Below are 26,145 nucleotides of genomic sequence, written 5' to 3'. Positions count from 1 at the left end.
CTGCAAACAGGTTCCCCTTGGGGTTTGGCTCCCATTCCCCACACTGTGATTTGTCAGGAAGAGAGAGGGCAGGATGCGGGGCTTGAGGGTGGTGTGGGGGGGCTGCCCAGCCACGCTGAGGAGGGGGCCCCACCGCCCTTTCCCTCCACTGGCCTGAGGAGTGGGCCCTGCCTTGCCCCCACGCAGGGCAACGCCAGCTTTTCAGGGGGCTGTGAAATAGCCGTAGCCCCCCAAGTCCAGCTGCCTGCACTCCCCACGGGCTGCTGCCGGCAAGGCCAGAAGTCAGCAGGACCCACCGGGGCGTGGACACCACCAGGAATAATAAGCACGATGCCAGTGAAACCCCTGCATCCCTGAGAGGGACACAGCTACAACATTTCTGCCAAGCAGAGTTAACAGACGTGAGACAAAGAGCCACAAAGACAGAAGGCAGCTTCCAAACGTCTCCCTCCTCCTCTGACCCTTATCTCATCCCCTAGACAGGCAGGCAGGAAGCAGGGACTCCCAAACACCTTCCTACCTCTTGTCCTGCCCAACCCCCCACCCTCCTGCACCGTTCTTCACGTTGGTCACCACTCAGAAAAGATCTGACCTCCTCCTTCCTCTGCCTGAGACCTTCAATGGCTCCCCAGTGCCTTCAGGAACTGGCCCCAGCCCTCAGCTGGCACTTGGGGCTTCCTCAAAACTGGCCCTGGCTGCTTCTCTGAGGAGTTACTTTCCTCCAGGAACTTGCAAGACTGACAGCTCCACCTTCTCTGACGCTTGTGCAGTGGCTCATACCTGGAATTTCCTCTCCAGCCCCTGAAATCTTGAAATACCCAAAGAGCATTTGAAAAATCAAAGAGCAATCAATGTGCTTCAAAGGAGGGGGGCAGTTACCCCCCCCCACTTACCCTCCCCCATGCCCACCCCAGGGCCTTCCCACTGCACTTGGGATAAAATCGAAGCCCTGCTGCCTCTTCTCAGGTTGTCTTCACCCTGCTGACCATAGTCCAGTTGCTGACCTCCGCACTCCTTGCACAAGGAGCCCATCGCTACCTCAGGGCCTTTGCACTTGCTGTGCTGCTGGCTTCTTGTGCTCTTCCCCAGCACAAATGCCCCCTGCTCAAAGTGAGCCCTTAGAGTGACTGCTCTCAGACCAGACTATGTACTTGACACAGGAGGCACCCCTCCTGCCGCTCACTGTTATGTCCCCAGCAGTGTTGAGCACATAGTAGGTGCTCAGGAAAGAGTTCTGAAGAAATGAATGCATGAATAACTTTGGAGAATGTGGAACAAGAGGAAATGACAGCAGTGGGGCCCATGATGCCCCAGCTAAGTGCCCAAGTGCCTCTCCACCCCCACCCGCCCTCTGGAGGCCTGTGTGCTGGGGAGAAGCTTCTCACCTCTGCCCAGACCTCAGGGGGAGGGGAGGCGGGGACAACGTCCTTGAGCCTTGTCTGAGAAATTGATCCTGGAATCTTTAAACCTTGGGGAAAAACGTTCAAAGCCGCAGCCCTTCTCTGTGCAGAGAGAGGCCAAGGGCTCTCTTGTTTGGGGAAATACATTGTAATGCGCCTTTTGCTTATGCAAAGACGCAGCCAAGTTTCTGTTCTGGAATAGACAATAAGGAAGGATACGGGGTCTGCATGACAATGTAAAAGTTTGCTTTCTTGGTGGCAGAGTTCCATCCCGGCGACTGGTGAGCCCTGGCAGGTGGCCTGAGGCTGCGGGGCAGGGGTGACTTTCTCCTCTGCCAGGGTGGAGGGACAGGTCAGGACAGAGGGCACTGGTCCTGGACATGAGGCTCCTACTGGGACAGGCAGGGGCAGAGCTGCAGGCTGGGCTCCCATCCCTCAACCTCCAGGAAGGTCACCACCTCTTCTGCTGAGCCAAGCTTTGGCAACTGAGAAGGAGCCCCAGCTGTACCTGGCACCCTGCAGGGAGAAGCCAGGCCAGGAGGTCTGCGGGGAGGCCTCGGGAGGCAGGTGCCAGCCAGCTTTGTAGCTTCTCCGGGAACCCCTGATCTAACTGGGCAGCAGGCTGGTGTCTCTGAGCCCCCAGGAGGAGGCGTGGACCACCACAGGGGAGGGGAGGTGAAGAGAGCGCCGTGGAAGCTGGGGCAGAAAGTCTGTTGGCTTCCCACGAGGAGTATTCTCATCCCCGTGCCTCTCATGACACATAAGTGGGGCTGCGAAAGCCCAGTCTCATTGTGAGAATAAACACTCCCTTTGCAGATCTCCTGTACCAGCTCGTTTCACAGCAAATGCTTCGGAGGCAAAGCAAGAACAAACACTACTCTAGCTTCTGCTCAAAATATCAAACTGTCAGGAAATGCAAATGGGCAGGGCAGGAATTACCAAGGTCGTACTGTGAACAAAAATGGGAGGCAGGTAGAGCCCCTCCTTCAGCCCAAGGATACGCCCCCAGGACCCCCACCTCGGCTCCTCCCAGGAGGGTGAAACCATTCCTTCCCCAGTACCACACCAGGCCACACTCTGCTGGGCCTGGGGATACCTCTGCAGACCCCCAGGGTGCCGAGGGGCTCCTCCACCCCCAGGCAAGGAGGCTGATGCTCAGACCCCAGTGGAAGCTCAATCTTTACTGTGCAAATGAAGAAGCAGAGCTGCCTTCAACAATTGCCCATGTTGGTGCTAAATACCACAGGAAGCTGCTCCTTTCTCCTCACTATGTCAGGCTGCATGAGCTCCAGGTAGGCTTGGCCGCCATCCTGACCTGTGACTTGGGCCTGGTACTTTGCCTGTTTGAGCCTCAGTTTTCTCATCTGTGAAATAGACGCAATACTAGTTCTAGCCCTGCAGGCTGTGACCAAGGACTGACCTCAACACTCTATTTAGAGCGTTCAGCAAAATCCCAGGAACAAAGCACAGGCTCAATACAGCTGCCATCAAATGATGGAAGGTCAAGCAAACACCCCGAGTCCTCTTCCTGGGCCCACCTGGGCCCTCCTCAGGGCCACCGGGAAGGGACAACAGTACACACCCAGGCTGTCTCCCAGAGCCCCTCCTGGGAAACCAGGGTGTGGGATCTGGACCTGGGGGTTCTTCCTGCCAGCCCCTGCCAGCCCCTGCCACCAGCTGACCAACAGCCACGTCACCACTTGGGGCCTGACCTTCCCACGCGCCACTGGCAGCTCATCGGAAAGGGACAATGCCACAGAACAGGAAAGGACAGGCCCTGCTGAGGCCGCAGGGCACAGAAGGACACAGCGGAGGCCACGGGCCAGGGCCCGATGTCCCCCAGCGCCAGTCTGGAGGCCGCTGACAGGAAGGAGAAGAGACCTTGATTCCTGCCGGCAGCAGCCCTGGCCCTGAGCTCCTCGGCGCCCCTGACCAGAGCCCTGGGGGCGGCGCCTCGTGGCATCCTTCCCCCAGCCCCCTGCCACCAATCCCAGAGCCTGTGAGCACCGCCCCCACCATGTCACTTGAGCTCTGCCACCTGTGTCCAGCTGGGCCCCACCATGTCACGTGAAAAGAACGATTGTTCATTCCTCCTAGAATTCATATCCTTCTGCATTCCAATCACCATTTGGCCCCAAGGAAAGAAAGGGAAAATGTCACCGTGGGGATGGAGGACCTGGCCCCTGGGAGGTCCCTGGGGAGGGGAAGAAGGGAGGAGCAAGTGCCCTGGTTGATGGAGGAGAGCAGGAGAGGTGGCTAAGGAGAGGCAGGGAGTCAGACCCGCAGTCAAGGCTCCCCCACCGCCACTGCTCCCCACTTGCACCCTAAGATGCGACTACATTGCCAGAGTAGAGTCCTCTCCCAAAGCGATGCTAGCTCTAGTGGGAGGGGAAAAAGCGGGAGGGGCTCCTGGGAGTGGCCTGGCCTGAGTGGCGGCCTGCCTCCCACCCTCCACCTCCCGCCCCAGCCCCCGAGTGGGCTGTGTGGGCTCCAGAAGCTCCTGTGTGTGGTGGCTTGGGTGGGAGGTAGCTGGCTGTGGACTGGGAGGGGCTTCAGAGTGGGCAGGTCATCTCGGCTGCAGACCTGGACCAGGTGGGGCTCAGCCCACCTGAGCAGCCCAGGTAAAGAGCCTGGGGCCAGACCTGACACCCCCCTCACAGCAAAAATGGCGAGAACTCAGGGCAGCCTCCCCACGTGATGAGGAAGAAGGGAGAGGCCCCGCCCACCAGGCACGGGCACAGAGACTGAGGAAGCCATGGCAGCGCACACTGTCACCTGTGCCTTTGGCACAGGCAGGGGGCTCGCCAGGAATTCCAAGCTCCCAGCAACATTCGGAAACCTCAGTGCACCCAGAGCGGTCTGCTGTGAACGCATCCCTCCCGGAAAGAGAAATCCCCCAGCGCAGATCCCTAACACCCAGAACGCAGGAGCCTCCTTGAAGAGCGGGAAACGGCTGTGTCCTTCTGCGCAGCACGTGGCCCCTTGCACCACGAGAACCTGTTGTAGTCGCTGTGCTCCCTTGCCACCTCTGTCCCCGGTGCAACCACCTGGGCCCAGGCCAAGAGCAGGCACCCCGGAGCTGGAACAAGGGAACAAGTGGGCGGATGAGAAGATGGACGAGCCCGCCCTGCGACACAGGGAGCCCAGAACCAAAGGCTGAGGCGCTGAGATCCTGGAAGCGCAAGTATCTGCCCAGATCGCTTCAGGGTCAGAAGGGCCACAGGGGCCCGCGCCGTCTCATTGCCAGGCTCTGGCGCGCGCGGGGCGGGGGCGGGGCATGAGGACAGCCCCGCCCCCTCACCTGGCTGCCTCCCTCCCGCTCGCTCTGCCGCGTCCCACGGACATTCCCATGGACGTTCCCATGGAACTTGCTAAGCTAACTCGAATGCCGCTCTTCTCCAGGCTGTTCCCTCCGCTGCCCCATCATGGCCTCAAATCTCCTCATTTGTTTGTTAGATCGTTAACGGCCACCTCCCTCGGCTGGACCTGAGCCCCTGGGAATTGGGGGCTTTTCTGCATCCTTAGCTGTTGCATCCTCAATGCCTAGAACCCGCTGGCTCCCAAAGCTTCAGGATCAATCCAAGCTCCCCTGTCGGGGCCAGCTCCATCCCTGCCCTGCACCCCCATGCCTGCCCCACTCCGGACACATGCCCGAGGTCTGTGCAGAATGCCAACTCCCCACCTTTCCACTCCAGAAACACCAACTTGTGGTCAAAATCAGCTCGAGGATTACCTCGACTGTGACCTCCCCAGCTAGGCAGAGGGCGCTGGCTCTGCCTCGGGGCAGCCAAGGCCTTGACCCTCCTGCTGCCCTCAGGAAAGAGAGTGTGTCCCCAAGAGAACCAAGCTTCTCAGGGACAAGAGCTGCGCTGGTCTGGCAGATGTCGTGGATGAAGGAGCGATGGCTGCACGTCGCTGCTCAGCTCTGACCCTCCCAGACCTGTGCCAGGTGCCTCCTCACATCACATCACATCACATCGCCTTCCACCTCCCACACGTGCAGGTGGGCATCGCTGTCCCCATGTACCACTGGGAGGACAGGCTCAGAGAAGCTGAGAAACTCACCCATATGAGCACAAGCGGGGACCGGGGCAGAGACTTTGGACAGAGATTTGGCAAATCTGCTAAAATTACAACAGTGCGTCCCTACAACCCAGTGATTCAAACTTCCAGAATCCATGGTGGAGAAAAGCAGCCTTGGGCATCAGTCAGGAAGAGGGACAAGGACATTAATGCCGCTGGGGCTTCCTCTCCATGGACAGGCAGACCCTATGTTTTATGAAAGTCTGCGGGCCCACAGTCACTTAGCGAGAAATCATTTACTCACTGATTCATTCGTTCACAAGACGTTTCCTCCACACCTACGATGTGCCTGGCTCTTTGCCAGGCGCTGAACATGCAAAACCAGGTAAGCAGACCCTCTGAATCGGGCGTTAAACTTGCGGCGCCTTTGTGTGAACCCCTAACCCTTCTGAGACATGTTGCCAAGTGACCACCCCAGGCAGGGGATGATCCCAGAGTCACTCGGCAGCAACTCTCGCAGCCCAGGGGGCACCCAGGAGGGGCCTGCGTGGGAGCGACAGCCAGACGGGGAGCCCTGCTCTCTGCTTTTCTGGCTCTGTTGTCACTTCCTTGCAAGGGCTTGCAGGAGACAAGCTGTGCAGCTGCCTGGAGCTGTCACCGAGGAGGGACGCTGCCTGGCCCTCCTCATCCTTGGGGACTCTCAGTCCCGCTTTGACAACTGCCAGCCCCCCCAGGGAGGCCAAGGACAGGCTGCTCCGAGGCTTCCCTCATCAGCTGTCAGGAGGCTCCCGGATCGGGGAGGGAGGTAGGAGAGTCCTGGGGGTAGGGGAGCGCTGCACACTTCAGGGAAGAAGAGGCAGACGCAAGGACAGCACGCCCACCCCCTCCTCCCCGCCGTCAGAACGTTCTCCGACCGCACCCTCATCATGGAGGGCGGGGGCTGTGGTCTACACCCACCCCCACTGAAACGTGACTCCACGCAGGCAGGACCTCAGGCCGGCTCACATGACGTTTCCAGCACCTAGAACCGTGTCTGGCACATCGCAGGAGCTCTGTAGACGTGTGCTAAGTGAACGAGTGGGCGGGTGGCTGAGCAAGCCTTAGCCAGAACAGAAGGCACAACAGGTGGAGAGGCCGAGGGCACGACGGGTGACGGAGAGTCGGGGTCGTGGGCAAGCGATGCCAAATGCTGCTGGGAGGTCAGCGAGGACCAGTGCCCTGCAGCTCCCTCCAGGATTCAGGGGCACTGGCTCTTCAGTACAGAACGGCCGGGAGAGGACTGGCATCCAGGCCACACAGGTGAATTCCATCTGCCCTGCCTCAGCGGTACCACCCAACCTTTCTGAGACTCAGTGACCTTAAGGAAGAGGAACCTCAAAGGGCCACTGGGACAACGTAGAGACATCGTATGAGTGCCCCTTGCATGGGGCCGGCATGTCTGAAAACTCAGGCTCCCAGGCCATAGGGACAGGCATTTCCAATAGAAGAAGGCTTAAGCCCCAAACTCCCTACGAGAGATGTGTATCTCTTTCAACCCCAAATCAATCTCATCACTCCCCTGACAGTGTGTCAGTGACTTCCAGGCCCCTTAGCCTGGCACAGAAGGCTTTGCCAACCTCATTCCTGCCTCTCCCCCAGCACCCTTCACTCCAGCTGGGCTCAAGCTTACACTGTGCTGTGGCGATGCCACTGGGCCTTTGCACATGCTGTTCTGGCACCCACAGCACCACCAGCACACATCATGCCCACTCCCCACTCGGCCCAGTTAACTCTGCCTCTGCATCAGGGGCAGCTCAAGTGGCCCTCGTCTGAGGCGCCCTTCCCTGTGACCCCATGGTGCATGTACCATCAGCAGGTATGTTAACCAGGGCGTAATTAGGTATTCCTTGCCCTGCTCCCCACGCCTCCCACACTCTGAGCTCTCTAAGCATAGGGACACAATTGCTCGCTTCTGCCCCCCAGTGCCCACAGTGGGGCCCAATTTAGATCAATTTAGAGAGCATCCCTTGTGGGAACACGTGACGAGGCACAGCTGACACTTGAGGCGTGCCTCTACGTGCCCAGCGCGCTGCTAAGCACTTTTCTGGTGTTTAACTCGAGTCATGCTCCCAACAGCCCCAGCAGGGGGCACTAATTATCCCCCATGACAGCACACAGCAGAGCAGGCAGTTGCCTCCTTTCTTCTAGGCCTGAAGGAACAACCCACCCACTGACCGACCAGTCATGCGCTGGTTCGCTAGTGCAGTGTGAGGTCTTCATTTCAGTCTGTTGCCAACATCGAAAAATAATTAGATTTCCTGTAAAAGTTGGATTTCCAGCTACTCAGGGGAAAAAAAGAAGAAAAAAACGCTTGCAATGGTGGGCTTGCTTGTTCCGATGTGACCACAAGCGAAGGGGACCCAGGAGGGGATCTCCAGGGGCATAGCCTCTCCTGTCACCCCCATCCCCACCCACCTCTATGGTCCACAGCGCCCCCCCACCCCCCACTGCTGAGGCCTCCTGCCCGGCCCCCGTCAGCATCTGAGACGTGGCCCTCTTCTAAACACTGTATCAGCCTCACCCACACCGCAGGCCCTGCCAGTCATGTCTCCTGTCCCAGGCCACTGGGACAAGAATGAGGCCCTGCTGTGACCCACAGCCCCAGCACACCCTGGGGCCTGGGGCGCTGCCGGGGGAGGGTGACAGCTCCGCCCCCATCCTCCCACGCTTCTCTATGGCCAGACCCAAACCCAAATGTGTCCCCCCTGCCTGGGAGCCCTGCTTGCTTTCCCCTTCAACGTAAGGGAACCGAGTTTTTGTGTCCACTTCCAGAGATGTTTTTCTCTTTCCCAGGAACCAGAGCCAGAGACACGTGAACAGAACTTGGGGCTGCGCCCTCCCCCGGGCGGGTTTGCAGCTCCGTGGCCAGTTCACAAGATCCCCCTCCCGAGCCCGGCAGAGAACATTCCTGCCCCGTCGCTGCCTTCCCCACCGTCACCACGCGGCCCCGGCGTTCTTGGAAGCTGGTGGGAAACGGAGCCCGTGTGCCTCTCTGATTGTTTGCAAACCCTGGCAAGGCTCTGGTGAGCCCAGGCCAATTTCTGGATTAAATTAGAAAAGAAAAGAGGAAAAATATCCAAATCCTGGCACAGAGAGAAATCATTCATTCGACAAAGATTGTTTAAGAACACACTGTACAGAGGATCACCTCTTTGCTGGAGGGGTCAGACGGTATGGCTCAGAAGCCCCTTTCGATCCCAAGTTCTCCATAAACTTTAAGGAGTGTGTCTGCTCTGAACAAAAGAGGTGTGCTGGGGACTCAGGAATTCTTCCAGAGCATGAGCAGTTAACCTAACTGGGAAGGACAGCTCTGCCTGCCCAGAAATCTGCTCTCCTTGCCCTGTTTTAAAACGCTCATTCAGTTGCTTTAAAAAGAATCCCCGAAGTGACCTCACAGACTCATTCAGTTGGCAAGCCTGGGGTAGGGATGGGCTGGGGTCTGAGCAGGGAGAGAGTGGAGCTCAGCTCAAGTTCGAGGTCACGGCAACGGCCTGCAGGGAACAGTTGCTCCAGCTGCAGGGGCTCAGAGGCCTGAAGCGGGTGAGAGAAAGCTTGTCTCCTGGGAGCCCCTCTTGCCAGGGAATGTGCCAGTCTTTACTGGTCAGAGTGGGCAGGAGGTTTAAAGATGAGGAAACCAAGGTCAGGGCAAGGCAAGAACTTTGCCAGGTCGGTAAAAGCCAGGATTAGGCTGCAGCTGCTTCTGGCTCCAAAGCTGGTCCTCGTTCTATGCCCAGTGCACTGACACAGTGGGTGGCAAATACATCTGCATCGTGCTGGGCCACAGCTCAAGGCGGGCAGTAAGCAAGTAGATTTCTTTACGTCATGATAGCAAATATTTCTTGAACGCCAGATAGTAGCTTTGTGGGCCATGTGGTCTCTGTCCCAACTACTCAACTCCACCGAAGCAGTAATAGACAGTTCATAAATGAACGGGCGTGGCTGTGTCCCAGTAAAACTTTATTTACAAAAACAGATGATGGGCTGAATTCGGCCCTTGCCAACCCTGCTTTAGCATCTCCAGTTTATCTCGAAAAAATCATGTGAATTTCGTTTTACCCATTAACATGTCCAAGTTTACTTTCACATAAAATTCATGTTTTAAAATGCTTGCCATTCAAAACAAGTGGCACTTCGGGGGGAGACACCTCACATGTGTCCCATGGCCCTGGTGACCTCTGACGCCCTGCGAGGATGCGTTCCCAGGAGCCATCTTCCTGGACTGGCCGTCACCCGGCACACCGGTCTGCCTCCCACCTACAAGGAGCGCAAGTGGACCAGCAGCTCAGTCGAGCAGCTCCACGTCTCCAGGAGCTGAGATGCAAAGCAAACACCAAGGCCTTTGGTTTCTCTGGGAAGAGGAGGATGGAAATCAGTGCTTCCGTTAAATGCTACCAGCCCCGTAGGAAGCACTGGGCTTGGGCCCAAGTTTTATACTTCTTGAAATCTTGGCACTAATAGGTTTTGCTTTTTAAAAAGCATAGGTAAACGTATTACTTTAATAATGGCTCTCAGTGAAAACCAATGTATGTATACATATGCAGGACTGGGAGGTAATGCTGTACACCAGAAATTGACACATTGTAACTGATGGCTTCAATTAAAAATAAGTAAATAAAAATAATGACTCTCAAGTCTTCCCCTCAGGCATTCATCCTTGGCCTCCCGTTCACCTGGGCCCAGAGAGGAGCCTCCGTCCACACCTGACAAGGCATCTGGCGGGGCCACGCACACGGTGGCTGCGTCCCCGCGTGGCTCCCGGACAAGCTCAGGGAAGCTAGTGGAGTAAGTCGGTGAAAATGCGCTGATTCCCTAAGCGCCAGAGTCAGTGGCAGGCGTGTTCAGGAGCGTCGACCGCATCCCAGCCTGGGAGCGCCAGACACAGCGGGGAGCATGTTTCCAGGGGCGGAGGGTCCGACAGACAAGCGGTTCCCTGCACAAAGGGGCACTCCTCAACCTTGGGGCTGAGCCAGCGCTGAGAGGGGCAGGGGCGGGACGGTGGCCGAGGGAGCTGTGGAGAGGCACATGGAAGCAGGGGCCCCAGGCAGGGCCAGCCGTGTGCGGGGCATGGGGCCTGGAGGAGCCCGGCTGGCTGCACAGGCCGCACATCTGTCTGCGCTCCCAGCCCTGCCCTCCCAGCCCCTTCCTCCAGGCTGTCTCAGCGGTGGGAACGAGAGCCCCACACACACACACAAACGCATGGATAAGGCTCCCCAGCCTCCCTGGCAAGGCTAAGGGCCCCTGGGCCGAGGAGACAGGGCCTCATCCTGGGTCTGGCAGCAGCCACGGTGTGTGAGAGCTAAAAATTAGTGCAGAGGACCCCAGAGGACGAGGCCTCGGCGCATGGCCTGGCCCCAGTGCTCAGAAGGCCCAGCTCTCTTCCTCCGGGCAGCAGGCCGAGAAGGGGGGTAGGTCCGAGCTGGGCTCTGGAGGGGCGGAGGCTGGGGCTGGCCGTGAGAACGGGGCCCTGTGGCAGGAAGCCAGGCCACAGCCGGGAGCAGCGATGGCGGGCCGGGCTGCGGGGCTCAGGGCAGGGCTCAGGCCCCTGGGCTCAGGGGTGAGTGACCAGGGCCGGTGCACAGAAGGGCTCCGCACTTGGGGCTCAAGACTCCGCGGTGACCATCCTGAAATTCGTCATCATTTCACCCTTGAGTTTGTGTTTTATAAGTGAACTCCGATGGGACAGTGAACCCTTGCCTCATGCATGGCCTTACCTCCCCGGGACAGGCTTCTGGCTGCCTAATCTCCACTCTGCGACCACTGCCACCCTCTGTCCCCTGCAGGGGCTTGCATGCAGTTGCAGGGAGAGTCAGGGTGGACACACGTGCCCTGGGGCATCTTGGGGAGGGGCACGGCCGGGGTTGGGGCAGTGGCCCCAGGGGAAGGGGAGATGCCTGGCTGGACATCCCCAGGCCCCCTGGCCTGGAGCACCATGCCCTGCCTTCTTCCAGAGGTGGCTGTGGGGGGACAGGCAGCTGTCAGGCCTCAGTGGGCACACCCCGCATTGCCCAGGGCCAGGACCCTGAGGGAACGCTTCCTAGTGGCTCCATTCCTGGGGGTCCTCTCTTCCTCCTCCCAACCTTCCTGAGTCTGGCTGGTGCTTGGAACTTCTGGCTAGCCCGTGGCATCCTTTGGGCATGAGCCACAAAGTACAAATCTGTTCAATTCCAGGGATTCCCTCGTGCAAGTTAAATGTTCTAATATCTGCATTGAAAACCGGCTTTGCGAAATATGAAGATGAATGGGAAAATTCATGATTATAATGAAAAAGCTTAGTTTTTCTTCACTGTGAGTGACAATAAATAGAAAATTTAAAATCTTGACAGGTTGAGAGACTGTGGAAGAAAGGAAAAGGCTTTGGTGTAGGTACCTTTTATGACACTTTATCCTGCTCTTGGAACAAGAGAACCACATTTTCAGCTTGCATGGGGCCCCGGGAGTTTTGTTCCCAGGAGACATCGTGGGTGTGGGGCTGCTGCCGCTGAATGTGCAGCGGGAATGGTCAGGCGGTGGGTGAGAGCTGGGAAACCACGCTGCTGACCGGGCCGTGGGAGTCACTGCTGGGGGCGACCCGAGCAAAACGCCAGAAGATGAACTTCCGGAGAGGGCATGAAATGCCAAAGACGGCCCCCAAGGGAAGCACCAGAGAGGAAAAGATCTCAGGATATGACTACACACAAAAATGTAAGCCCTCAACAACCCCGGCCAAACAAAACAAAACATACGGCAAACACCAGAACTGGGGGCAATACTGCCCACACGTACGTCAGATGAGAAGTCAACTGACTTTAATAGAACGGTTCTTCAAATTAGCACAGAAGAAACTAAAAAATCTCAGTAGAATAAAGGATGTGGATAAGCCAATCATAAAATATAAGAGGACCACTGTTTGAAAAGGCACATATATTTTTAAATGGAACCTCATTTCCGTCAAATACAGACAACTTACAACGATAAGTCTAGCCTTGCGGTTGCTATCAAACGGCCACAGCTGAGAAGGACCTGGTGGCGTGAAGAGGTGAGGGGTGGGCATCTGCTCAGTGGAACAGGAAGAGGTGAAACCACAACAGAACATTCTGGCGTAGAAAGCCTGACGGGCGATCGTACTTTTAGGGACTCAATTTAAGGAAATAGTAAAGGATGAGCAATAGATTTAGCAACAATGGTATTCATTACAGTTAGTGGCCGATCTGACCTCTAACAGGGAAATAAATTTTATTATGTGTCTATGTCATATAAATAATCAGTTACATAAAATTATGCTATAGTCACGTGGTGCAATGTTATGCCATCATTAAAATGAGGCAGTAGGCAATAACTGGTGGGAGAAAACATTTGCATCCTTATGTGAATATATTCTAACTTTCTGTTGTAAATGATATATCATCTGTGTTGAATAGAGCATATTTAAAATTTTTTTTCTTTCAGCTTTACTGAGATATAACTGACATGCAGTGCTGTATACTTTTTTGGGGGGTAATTAGGTTTTATTTATTTTTTATTGAAGGTGCTGGGGACTGAACCCAGGACGGCGTGCTTGCTAGGCACACACTCTACCACTGAGCTCTACCCTCCCTCTCCCATATTGTAATAAACAGTGAACGTTACTTTTTTAGATTTGAGGAGGAAAAGGAGGAAACTGGACCTGGCAGGAGGTGAGGGGCTTTAACGGGCTGGTGACGGGTTCTGAGCACCATGAGACCCTTTCCATGCCCAAGTGGCTCTCTCGAAATGCTCAGCGAACAGTTCCAGCCCTTCTCACTCTCCGGAGAGCCCGAGATGGAAAGAGGGATGGATTAACTCCCACTTTCCTACGAAAAAAAAGGCATAAGGTGTCTTGCCCACGAACGCTGGAAGGAAGTGGCCCCTCTCCCAATTTCCTACTGCCTCAGAGTCACATCATGTCCTGACTGGACCTCCACCTCCAACTCCCCTCATCAGCCCCTGTCCACTTCTGAGATATAAGAGACGTCCAGCAGACATCTGCTGACCACAGCGCGTGGACGGGAGCCGCGTGGGTCTGTCAGAATGAGACGGCTCTGTGCAGCTAACTGAGGCTCACTGCCGCATCCCAGCAGCTTAACGCAGTAAAGGCCGGTGCGTGTTTCCTGGCACACGTCACAGGCTTATGCAGGCTGGGTGGCCCTGCCCCATTTTGTAGGTGCCCCTCCCGAGACATGTGGCTTCCAAGGTCCCTGCGGCAGGGAAAGAGAGAGGGAGGGACACCCCGGGACCTGACTGCCTTGGCCAAGAGGCAACCAGGGTCATTTCCTTCCACGCGGGCCATGAGACAAAACTAGCCCCAAATTCAGTGTTAAGGAGGCTGGGATCTGGAAGGGAGGGGAGCATGATGAACTGGAAGTGTCTATGTCACACGAGGACCCACATCCCAGCCCAGGCTCTGCCACGAGGAGACCCCAAAGGGAGTCCTGCGAGCGGAAGGGCCCGGACAACGAGGGAGACCAGGCGGCTCAGAGCGGCCGGGGCTGGGGCAGGCCCACATCCACACCCAGCCTGCTTGGGCCTCTGCTGCCCCTCAGGGCTCACATTCCCGGGGCCTTGCCTTAGGGACCCCCACCAGTCCCTCCTTCCAGGGCCTCTGTGACCTTCCTCAGTGGACAGATAGTCCGCCCAGGCTTGGGAGTGCTCCTGCCCCGGCCCTGGCTGTCCTCACCGCTGACCAAATGCCTCACTTGGAGCACAGTCCGGGCCGGCTGCCGCCACATCTGTCTTCCACGTTGCAGCTTTGGCTCCAAGTGCCGGGAAGCCCACAGCCAGCTGTCCGCTTACAAGCAGAGGGAGACGTGCGGGCCAGGCCTTGCAGGGCCACTTGGGGGCTCTGGCTGCAGCCCCGGGTGAGCCGGCACCTTCCGGGTCCCAAGGCCCCACACCCAGGGCTGCCACGCGCCGGCCACGTTCAGGGAAAGGGCCCAGCAGGCGGCCCGCTTGCGCACAAAGCGTCCAGAACTGGGCTGTGCAACGTGGTAGTCCACTAGCCACACCGGGGACCGGGGACCAAATGCAAATCAATCAGATTCACATTACCTATCAAGATGGCTACTTCCAAAAACAAGCAGTGCTGGGGAGGCTGTGGAGAAACTCGAACCTCTTCGCACTGTTGGAGGGAACGAAAAATGGCAGAGCGACTACAGGAAACAGTATGGTGGTTCCTCAAAAAGTTAGACATAGAATTACATCATGATGCTGCAATCCCACTTCCGGGTTTATGCACGAAAGAACTGAGGGCGGGGTCGCGAAAGAGACATTTGCACACCCATGTTCAGCAGCAACATTCTCCATAACCACAAAGTGGAAGCAACCCAAGTGTTCACGAGGAGATCAACAGGCAAGGACAGTGCCGTGTACACGCACGGTGGTGTATCACTCAGCCTTAACAAGAAAGGAGATTCTGACACCTGTCACAACACGGAAGAACCCTGAGGACATGATGCTGAGTGAAAGTCATAAAAAGACGAATACTGTGTGATTTCACTTAGAGGAGGTACTTAGAACGGTCACAGTCACAGAGACAGAAAAACAGAATGGTTGTTCCCAAGGGTTGGGGAGAGGAAGGGAAGAGGGAATGACGGTTTAACATGTACAGTGTCAGTTTTGCAAGATTAAGAAAGTTCTGGAGATGGTGGTGATGGCTGCACAGTAATGCGTGTGTACTTGGTACCACTGAACTGCTCACTTATAAATACTGCAGATGGTCAGTTTTATATACACTTCACCACAGTTAAAATTTTAAAAATTAAAACAAAAAGCTCTACTGGAAAGTAATTGAACTTTAATGACCCCAGCCACACTCAAGTGCGCAAGGATCAGGGTGGCTAGTGGCTGCTGTATCGAGCAGGGCAGATCAGGCATTGCCAGCGCTGCAGAAAGTTCTGTTGGACAGCACCGCTAATGAAGGTCACCCTTTCTCCAACAGTTCCACTTCCTCAATCTGCCCCCTGCCCAAGACCACCAAAGGGCTCACGTGCCTCAGGTCATCCCTGGGGACTCTCCCCAGAGCATGCACACGCCCTGAATGAGGACATGGAGCCTTAGAGGGTATTGTCAGGGCAACACAGGATCCAAGCAGGGCCCCTCATCTCCCTCAACCACACCGTGCTCTCGAGGTGGGAGGTGGGGCTCAGACTAGGGGTACAGACATCACTCCCCTAGCCCTCTTGCCCCATCTCCCTGAGCTCAGGACTGTACCCCAGGCCCTCTGCTCTGCAGGACCAACCGCCGTGCCTGGGACAAGCACCAGTTGCTAAATCCCAACAGGGGAAAAAAGGCCCAACTAGTCTTTCTCAGCTCCTCCAATTCCTCTCCTAAAATCTTTTTTTGGTTATGATAAAATTTGTTTCAGTTTAATAATTTGTATATTTCTCATGCTTTTCAAGAAACTAACCAAACCATCCCATTATCCAAAATTGAGGTACAGTTGGATCACAGGGGCGCAAATGAATAAACTGAAATTAACTGGCAAAACCAAGAGAATGTTCTAGATCTTCTAGAGAAAGTTCCAGACCTTCTAGAAAGTTCTAGTCCTCCCAGCTCATGGGCACAAGGTGTGTACGACAAAGGGACCCTCCACACCAGGGAGGAGGCAGATTTGCTCCACCAGCCTCAGGAAAATCCACTCCCAGTGACATACCTGATAACGGGGGGCCAGGGCTAACCCACATGTGCCACAGTAAGAAATGTATGTCTGTTCTCTGCCCCCGGCTCCTGGCACAAACCTCCTGAAACTCTCATAATTTCCTGAGTGATAGGGTGGGAGAATCATCTTTGGTTATTCATAAGGGGCCCCTTTCAACCACACCTGAGCCTGTGCTGATGAGGGGACCCTCAGTGGGCCCATCAGAACAGGGGCTGGTCGCCAGAGGAATCAGCTTTATGATTTAGAGAGCTGGAACTTCCAGCCCCACCTCCAACCTTAAGGGAGCGGAGTGGAGCTGGAGACTGAGTTCAGTCACCCACGGCCAGTGATTCTGTCAATCGTGCCCGTGTCATAAAATCTCCATGAAAACCCTAAAGGGTGAAGTTGGAGAGCTTCCAGGCTGGTGCTGGGGTAGGGGGGCGTCCAGAGAGCCACGGGAGCCCCGCGCCCCTCCCCTCGGACTCCGGGCAGTTAGCGTTGGAGGCAGTGGCGTCGGCAGAGGGAACAAGCGGTTTTCCTTTGCCAGGACTCAGGACCCTAATTCCACGCCCTGCCCTTCTGTCCACTGGTTTGGAGGGCAGCATAACGCTTGGGGGGAAAGCACATATTCTGAAGGCAGACGAGATTTTCTATCTACCAGTTTTGTAGAGTTGGTGTGAAGATTCCCTGAGATGACACAGGATAAGTGACCAGCACGGGCCTGGCACACGGGGCCATGTGTTAACAGCTCAGCCTGTGCGGCCGTCATGGTATCAACGTTATTTCTACGATTACATTACATTAAAGGTGCTTTTCAAAAATAAGGTGCGATTAAGGGTGACAACACTCTGCCAAACAAAGTAAGCTCTGAACATGTAACAGACTTGGCCCTGCCTTGTGGACGAGATGGCTGCATTCCAGAGAGGCAGGCAGGGGCCTCCCGGTCCGGTCCAGTGACCAGCCGGCTCACAGTCTCCCTCTGGCTCCTGACCTATCTCTTCACTAATGCCCTGGTGGAGGGTCTTGCCTAGGGGCCGACTGAGTTCCCAGAGGCTCACCATGAACCAAGAAGCAGAACTGAGCACATGTCCTGCCCTCTCACTGTTCGCCCCCAGCCGGGCCTCTGCAGGACCCGGTTCACTGACAGGCTGCGGCGCACAGCCCTGCTGCTTTACAACTCCCCACCGCCTGGGCTTCCCTGCCCACCTCCAGCCCCTGCCAGCCCGGGCTTCCTGCCGCAGATCCGCCCCTCCCACAACGCTCGCCCACAGCGTGTCCCGGTTGCCATTCTGATTATCTTCCCAGCAGGGCTGACCCGAAGCACCAGGCAGGGGGAGGGAGGACCTCCACATGGCCCAGGGCCGAGGGGACTACACTCTGTGCAAAGTCAGCATCCTGCACCTCCTGGGGGGGGGTGCTGGAACGAGGGGCAGGGCCCCCACTTAATCTCCCAGGATTAAGGTAGACAGGGGACACGTGCCTCGTGGTGCCCTAGCAGGTGTAGGTGGCACAAGTAACCCCATTAAGGAGCCAAGCCTCACAGGGAGGAGGGGACGCTCTCTTCAATCTGCACTTCCTCTGACTACCTCAAGGAGAAGCCTCCAGGGGAGTCAGTCCGTCTGTCCCCCACCCTGACACACACTCATCTCCCGTCTGAGCGGCGCGGCCGCAGTGCAGCCGGCAGAAGGCAGGACTCTCCAGCTAGGATAACATCGCTTTATATGTCACTTCCAGGTTAACTTTACAATAAAGGGAGGTTGCCTTTGTGAATACTGTTAAGTTTTAAAAACAAGTCAGCTGATGTATAGGAAAATGTGCAGGTAGGTACGGCCAAAACTCAAGAGAACTGGTACAAAATGACTGGAGCTTGTGAAAAACCGCCTTAGCCTGCAAATAGCGGTGCCAAGTCAGAATTACCCAGATCTGCAGATGAGAAAACTGAGGTTCAGCGAGGTCAATGGGAGGGTCACCTTTTCTCAGCTGTGGACCCGGAGAGCCTCCCTGTGGCCACATCGCTCACTCCCAGCTCCACCAGGAAACAGTGGCAAGCGTGTGTGCCCCGGCCCCGCCGCGCCCCGGCCTCCCGGCCCCGCCCCCGTGCCCCGCCCCCACTCACGATGTTCATGAGGGTGAGCAGGTACTTCTGCACGTGCTCCTTCCCGTGGAACTGGACCACGGAGTCGTCCACCCCCAGCAGGACCTCGATGTTGTAGTCGTCGTCGGCAGCGTGCCTGCGCACCCTCCGCCTGGAGCTGTTGACGTGCTCCTCCAGGACACCCAGGGCGTGGCTGAGGGTGTCCAGGCTGCCCGGGGAGACCCCTGCAAGGAGAGAGGACACAGTCTGCTGCAGCAGCCCGGGCTCACCTGGGACGTAGCAGCAGGACAAAACGCCATTCAGACGCAGCCTGCCGGGTGCCAGCCTGGCTATCACCTTGCCAAGGGCACTCCTGTCCCCACTTCACAGAAGAGCAAACTGAGGTTCAGAGAGGGCAGCAGTGACGTGCCGAGTCAACTCAGACCCAGCAGCATGCAAACCTGCAGCGCGGCCCGCACAGAGGCCAGGTCCGGCACCCAGTGATGAACAGAGAGGCCGGCAGCTGGGCCGGCAGAGCACCCTTTCCACCCTCTCACATGCTTGCACTTTCCAAAGGGCCACCCAGTGCCAAAGGGCAGGCTCCCAGGTGTTGCCACCCCGGTTGTAACTAGGGAAACTGAAGCCCAGCCCAGGTGACATGTTTTTCACTGCGTCTTTTCAGACAGATCCCTTTAGAACTTCCTGCTCAGTCCCTGGCTAAAGCCAGGCCCCCGTCTGTGTTCCAGGTCCGTCCACGCAGATTCTAGGCTGGGACCCCGACACGGGCACTCCCCTGGTTTACCTGTCTGTGCCCGCCCCTGGTGCCAAGTGCCGAGGAGATGAGAAGCTGCTGGACCTAACCATGCAGGGACCAGGACGAGCCTCTCTCATGACAGATCCTCCACCGCCGCCTGTCTGGCAAGGGCTCCCTCTGGTCCCCACAGGCTGGACACCTTGTTCAGAGTTTGCAGTCCATCTAGGGGGCATGGGCCTGAGGGGCCTCGGCTGAGGGGCCGGGGATGGAGCTCCATCCTGCTCAGGACCCCAAGATGTCATCACACTGTCTGTACAGCTGCAGCTTCTGCCTCAAGTCCCTTCTGCCTTCCCACTGGTCCTGGAGCCCACCCTGGACCAGAGACCCTGCCCCCACCTCTCAGGGTTGCAGCCGAGCTGAGCAGGCTGACTGTCAGCATCACTGGCAGGCCCAGACCACACTGCCCAAAATGCCCCAGTGCCAAAGCCTACCCCCTCACCCCCACACTAGTCTCTGTGTCTGTGACAGGTCCTTGACCCCGGGGTCCTGCTCCTCCTTGGCCTTCCTGGTGGGGGGAGGGGGTGTGTCTCAGAGCCTCCCGCCTTAGGAAGGACCTAGAACTTAGGTTATCATGCCATCACCAACCCTGCAGGCCTGCGGCTGAGGGTGGGGCCCTTGCAGAACAGTCCTTCTTGCTTGTCCCTTAGGCTCTTGTCTGCTGCCTCCTCCAGGCATGTCACAGTGGCATGCGACAGACCCTGAAGACACAGCACGGCTTCTGAGAACAGCAGGGTAACCCACAGGCAGCTGAGGTGCCCAGCCACCGGGGTCCAGTGCTGACCACGGGGCCTCTTTGATATGCATGACTGTCCCCATTTTACAGACAGGAAGGGCCCCGATGTGGCTGACTGTCAGCCAGAAACTCTCTCCTTTACACCTGCTCTCTGTCAGGTCTGAGGCACAAACCCGCAACCTGGCCACGGACAGAGACTGAGAAGGAAGGGTGGAGCTGAAGGAGCAGCAGATGAAGGACTTCACAGAAACAAGGAGTACGCTGAGGCCAGGGCTGAGCGGCTCCTTGCACTCCTGTGCCTCCTGGGATCCCCGTGCCACCTGCCAGGGCCCCACCCCGCCCCGCCCAGGCACACGTGCCCACGGCAGCCACTACCCAGCGCTGCTCCTGGGACAGGCACGGCGGGGGCGGGGGGCGGGGGGCAGAGCCCTGCAGCGCTGCCTGGAGGTGACTCAGGGCTATCCTTGCTGCTCCCAGAGGGGACGCTGGCTACTTAAACCTGACAGGGGGTTTGAGGAATTGCTGCTCTATTTTTACACATTTATTTCTTTGCATTTCCAACAAGCAGGGACAGCTCACCTTCAGAGCCACCTTGGGAAGCAGAAAGATGGTCATTTCCATAAAATCTCTTCCCAGGGAAGAGGCTGGATCTCACCCTCTGCCCCCATCAAGCCAGGGGTCGCTGACAAGTGGTCCCTGGGCAAAGCCAGACCACGGGGGTGCCTGTTAGGGCCACGTGGTGTTTAAAACGTACCTTATTTGCCCGACTGTATTTCCAAATTGGGAGATGTCATGTTAAAATCTAGAATAGCCAGATTCTCTGAGAAATTAAGAAAGGAGTCACTGCAGAGGGTCGGGGTAGGGGAGTTTATCCTGAGCTGTGGAGAGACAGCCATGCCTGGAGACAGGACACAGGGGGACTCACTCCCCCGGCCACCTGGCCTGCCACCCTCGCTGCCCTTAAGGCATCAGAGTATGCTCCCCACCCTAACCCAAGAAGTCCGCACGCAGTGACCCTTCCTGACATTCTCTGTGGGGGGCTTCAGGGCTGCCATCAGGCCAGAGCTGGCTGGGGGACGTCTTGCAGCTGCTTCTGCCAAGCAAGCACAGGTTTTAACTACGTTGTATGTTGTAGGTCCATTAAAAGCAGTAATGTTTTCTAAGAACGCAGCAGAAATGTTAATTTCACCACAAGCGTAATGATTCTTATCATTATCTCGACCACGGTCATTTTGGGGGGATGGCTTGGACATTAAGGCCCAGCCCCTACAGAGATGCCCCCAAATCCAAGGTCAAAGTGCAGATCAAGAGAGGACAGGGCCCCTCGGGGGCCCTCACTACCCTCATTATTGTCCCCATTTTAGCATCAAGGAACCCCAGGACCAGAAAGTTTAAGGGACTCAGACAAGTCACAACACAGAGGGGCAGGGACCCAGCCCAAGTCATGGGATCCAAAGTTGTTAACATGCCCCGAGAGTGGCCCGTGTACTTCACCGGCAGCACGGGATGGTGTGGGGAAAGTGAAACTGGTAGAACCAAGCAGGTTTATCTGGAGAAGAGAAACCCCGGGGTCTGGAGTCTGCAAACCCCTTGGGAGCATGATGCAGCAGGTGCCACCTGCTCTGGAGGTTCAGGGGCGCCTGGGTGCTTGCTTTCCCTGTGCGAATCCCACGCCCAGGCTTTGCTGCACTGGCCTCTCCTGGGATGCCCTTCCTCCTGCTGCTGCTCCTGCCCAAATGTAGCCCCTCCCACCAGGACCAGCAGGAGCTCCCCAGAGGTCTAGAGGGAAGGGGACCCGCAGCCCTTGGTGCCAGGGCCCCACTGCCTCCTGCACTCCCTCCTGCACTGCCTCCTGCGCCAGACTGGATGTGTTTGGACCCCATCTGCCTCCCCCAGCTACATGCCTGCAAGTGGGAGGAGGGGCACAGAGCCGTGAGAAGCCACCGCTCAGTGGCGGGGAAGACCGCTGTCCGCTTTCCATGGAATGATCTTCCCTTCATTCCTCACTGGACCTACTCCCTGTCATCCATCAGGTGTCAGCCGAAATGTCCCCTCCTCAGGGGAACTTGCCTTATTTCATTATAAATTAAAATAGGTTCTTCCTTCCCTCAGTATCTCCCTGACAGCATCTTCCTTTCTTCTTTCATGAACACACCACCATTTGCAGCTCAGATCTCATACGTGATTTGCTGGGGCATTAACTGTCTTCTCCTCCCTGGGTAGAGGCCCCTCCCCGGAAGGCAGGGGCCCAGGGTCTCGGGTGCCTCGGTTTCCCCCATGCCTCACCGGTAACCGCAGGGCTGTGAGGGACAGGAGCCAGCACAGGGATGCAATGGGAGGCACTCAGGGCCAACAGTGGGGAGGCAGGGGGTCCCCGTGGGAGCCGGAAGCTGGGCTGGAAGGAGACGCAGGTTCAGCAGGGCTGGCCAACCCAGGCTTGATGGGGTGCGGTGGGGCGGGAAGCCAGAGCAAAAGTGAGGTGACTGGCAGAGGAGCAGGAGCTGGCACAAAATCCTGCTGTAAATTACTAACACAAGGCATAACCAAAACCAAATGACCCAGGAGGAGTTAAAACAAATGGGGCGAAGACAGAGGTGCCATGTTAATCGCCAACAAAAAGAAACCAGGAGTAATGACATTTATGAGATAAAATATAATCCAAGACGTTAAAGGGGCAAACTGACAAACAATTCACTGAGAAGATGCGAAAGTCCCGAAGTTCGACTCACCTAACAGAGCTTCAACCTGATACAAGGAGAAACAGACAGAGCCACAGTTCTTTGTGCATTTCAATGCCTTTATTCCAGAAAACAACACACGAAGTAGATAAAACATTAGGTAGGGCTGTCGGCTACCATTTGAAGGACTGAAACCACCTAATGTTTAAGCCTAACAACCAGAAAGATGAGTCCTGTTCAAGCACACGCGGAACAAATTCCAAATCTGACTGTACATTCGGACAAAAAGAAAACTTAAAAACCGTGTCCACGGCCGCTAGCACAGAGCAAAGACAGAGCAAAACCAGAGCAAACACGAAGGCAAGCCCTGAAACCCTGAGCACCAGCCATGAGATATGCTGTTCTAATTGCCCAGACCAAGAAGAGAGTATCAATTCCAATGGTCAGCTCAAGTAGAAAACCTGAGTAAACCTTAGAAGAAATGAAGAAAGTAGTTAAAGAAGAGCCCAGAAGGTTTTACAGAAGAGTTTTACCAAACTGACAAGGAATAGTTAATTCTCATCTTACACAGAATCAGTACACGAAGGTCAGTGCCTTTCTTGTACATAACAGTGACTGGCCAGGAAACAGAATGAGAAAACACGGCTATTCAACCACAGGAACAAACTCCACAAAATGTCTAGGAAGAGACAAAAATAATGAATGTATGCAGACCACACAAGGAGTAAATCAATACAGCGCAAGCCCTCCCACAAAACAAAATTCCTCAGTAAACGGAGACACGACGACACTCTCCTGGATTGCAAGCTGATTCTTCTCCAGAGTAACCCATAATTTTAACACAGTCTCCATCAAAAAATTGTTAAAATCCAACAGAATAATTACAAAATTCAACTGGAAGACTATGTATGAGAGACCAGCCAGGAAAAGTATTTAAGAAGAACAATAATGAGGAGGTACTTACCCTTCAAGCTCACAGAACGCACTGCAAGATAACATTAGTTAGAACGTAATGGTACCAGTGTCGTGAGAAACAGGTCCGTGGAACTGAATACAAAGTCCTAACGCAGATCCAAGCACACAGCGGGCCTCTGGGTAAAAAGGTGCATTGAACACATACATCCAATTGTGCGCCTCTTTGGAACCCCATTACAACTTTAGTAGAGAGATGTGTTTTTTTGAAGAGCCTACAGGACAAGGCAACAGGAGAGGAAAAAGTAACAGAACTGTTGGAGGCTGGAAAGCAGATGATATGGCCATGGACTTAGCATGTTGAGCAGATGGCCACGACTCTTCCAGTCTGCAGCACAGAAGCCTCTGGTACTCCTGGAAGTGGGGCGAAGGGTAGATTGAATAACTAGGACTCGTTGACGACTAATGCCAAACCCTCTCCCCACTCCCTGTGCCCCAGCAACAGCCCAATAACTAACACTGCACTGGTCCGGACACTCATTCTCTCTTGAAAAGGTGGAAAAGAAGGTCTCTGGGTTGCAGGCACCAGGTGTAGTTGCGAGCATGGGTACCACGCTAAAAAATAGGAGGATGAAATGAATGCCGCGACACCAGCCCGCTTCCACAATTCATGCTCCTAGAATGCTGGTGGTCAGGTCCTTACCCCCAGGCAGGAGGCTGGAGGAGGCTTCTCTAGGGAATCTGATCAAAGACCAGAAGGCAGCATCACTGCCATGACGCCCCTGACAACCAGCATCGAGACCCAGCCACTTCTTTTGTTGCCCAACCTTATGCGTGGGGTGGAGGGAGATAAATTAGGAGTTTGGGACTAGCAAATACAAACTACTGTGTATAAAACAGATAAACAACAATGTCCTACTGTAGAGCACAGGGAACTATAGTCAATATCCAGCAATAACCTATAATGAAAAAGAATATATATACATATGCATAACTGAATCACTATGCTGTACACCAGAAACTAACACAACGTTGTAAATCAACAATTCTTCAATTAAAAAAAAAAAACATTTCAGCAGAAATAATAAACGAAGTGGAAGGACTGGGAAGATAAAGTTGAGAAATCTCCCAAAAAGTAAAACAGTAAGACCAAGAGACTTGAACCATCAGGAAAAAAAGATAAGAAAGTTAGAGGGCCAGACCAGAGGTATACCATCCATACAACAGAGGCTCCATAAAGAGAGAAAAGAGAACGCAGGGAGGAAAGAATTAATGTTTCTTGAAACAATTCAAGAAAATTTCCTACAACTGAAAGTTGCTCCCCGACCGACAGGGCCCAGCCAGCACCCGACGCGGAAGGTGAAACAGGCCAGCGGCATGGTACAGCACCGTGAAATTTCAGAACCCAAGGAGGAGTCCACATGCTATCACAGAGAGTGGGAGGGGGCTGGGGGAAGCAGCTACAGAAGAGGTCGCGAAGGACTGGAGGCAGAATGGTTTTAGACTTCCCCAAACCAGCATGAGAAGCAGGTAAACAGTGGAGCAAAGCCTTCACAATGTCTATACCAAGACGAGCTCTCCATCAAGTATGAAAGACACTTGCAGACAAGTAAGTTCTCTAAAGTTTTACCTGTCCGGCACCCTTTTGAAGCTACTGAAGGATATGCTCCTTCAAAACAAAAGAGGCAACCTCGAAAGTGGAAGGTTAGAGATACAGGAAGCAGGAGACGCAACACGAGGGAGGAGGGACTCCCCTGGAGGATGGTGAAGGGTGACCCCAGGGTGACAGCTCTGCGTCAGACGGCCCCCTCCCCGGGATGAGGCATGCAGACTGACAAGCTCGCACAGGTCCCTCAGGAGGCAGCCGAGACCTGTTCACGGCAGCGTTGCTTGGGTAGGCCGGGGGGAGTTAGGAGGCAACCTGGGTGTCATCGGCAGGTGAGACCCCACACAGTGCCACGCAGAGGTATGAAGTCTGACACCCACATAAACAGGCTGATCTTAGAGTGCTGGGGGCAAAAAAGTAAGAAACAGAATGAGATGCAATGTAGCACACACAGTCAAGGAGCAACCCTGATTTTGCAAAAATACACACTAACAAAAGGATACCCTTTGATCCTTTTGTTCTGAGAACGGTTGCTCACTGCAGGGGCAAAGGAGAGAGAATAATTTGTGGAGATAAATGGTTTCTTTTCTTAAATGATGTTGGGACAACTGGTTAGATAGAGGAAGAAAAGATCAAATCCTGACCCTGCACTGAGGATGATGAAAATGAAGTCATAAAAGTGCTAGAAGAAAATTCAGCTAAATGCTTTTTTATGATCTCAGTGTCAGGCAGGCTGTGAACTCCAAGGCTGGTGCTTTCCGGGTCCCCCTACCACTGCCCATTGCCCTGAGCAGTTTCCACACCCTTGGCCTTTGCTGGCGAGCACATGGGGGGATGGGTGTGCTCGCCCAGGACTCTGTTACCACCCAACTTGTCAAGCATGGGGATGCGAAGGAATGCTCTCCCCTCCCTAGTGCTCAGAAGCCCCTGAATCTTGAATCTCTACAACCGCCCTGCACAGCAGGAAATGCCATGTTGTTAAGGGGAGAGTGACACCCATGGAACTAGACCAGGGCCAGACGGCCAGCCCAGCTCTCCCTCTGTAACGCGCGCAGGCCCCTGCAGGGCCGGCGTGCCAGGCCCAGAGTCCTGCACACCAGCAGCCTGGAGGAGCACGCTGGCACCGCCGTCCCGGGCAGGTCATCTGGAGCAAAGTCATCCTTTCCATTTATCAACGACCAAGAAACAAGCCCTCCGTGACTGCAAATTCCCCTAAAGATGATCATTAAGATAAAA

General features: G+C 55.4%; 1 protein-coding gene across 3 annotated transcripts in view; it reads right to left on the bottom strand.

The window, feature by feature from the left end:
• ADAMTS2 (ADAM metallopeptidase with thrombospondin type 1 motif 2) overlaps positions 1-26,145 on the bottom strand; it is a 205,018-nt gene that overhangs the window by 66,278 nt on the left and 112,595 nt on the right. For all 3 annotated transcript variants that reach the window (XM_074350140.1, XM_074350139.1, XM_074350141.1), the window contains one exon: positions 18,209-18,411. In XM_074350140.1, the coding sequence (XP_074206241.1) occupies positions 18,209-18,411 (203 nt within the window). The remainder of the gene's footprint in view (positions 1-18,208; positions 18,412-26,145) is intronic.

Source organism: Camelus bactrianus, chromosome 22 (assembly GCF_048773025.1).
Source record: "Camelus bactrianus isolate YW-2024 breed Bactrian camel chromosome 22, ASM4877302v1, whole genome shotgun sequence".
Taxonomy (NCBI): Eukaryota; Metazoa; Chordata; class Mammalia; order Artiodactyla; family Camelidae; genus Camelus; species Camelus bactrianus.
Note: the sequence above shows the minus strand (reverse complement) of the source record. Positions and strands in the feature narration are given on the sequence as shown.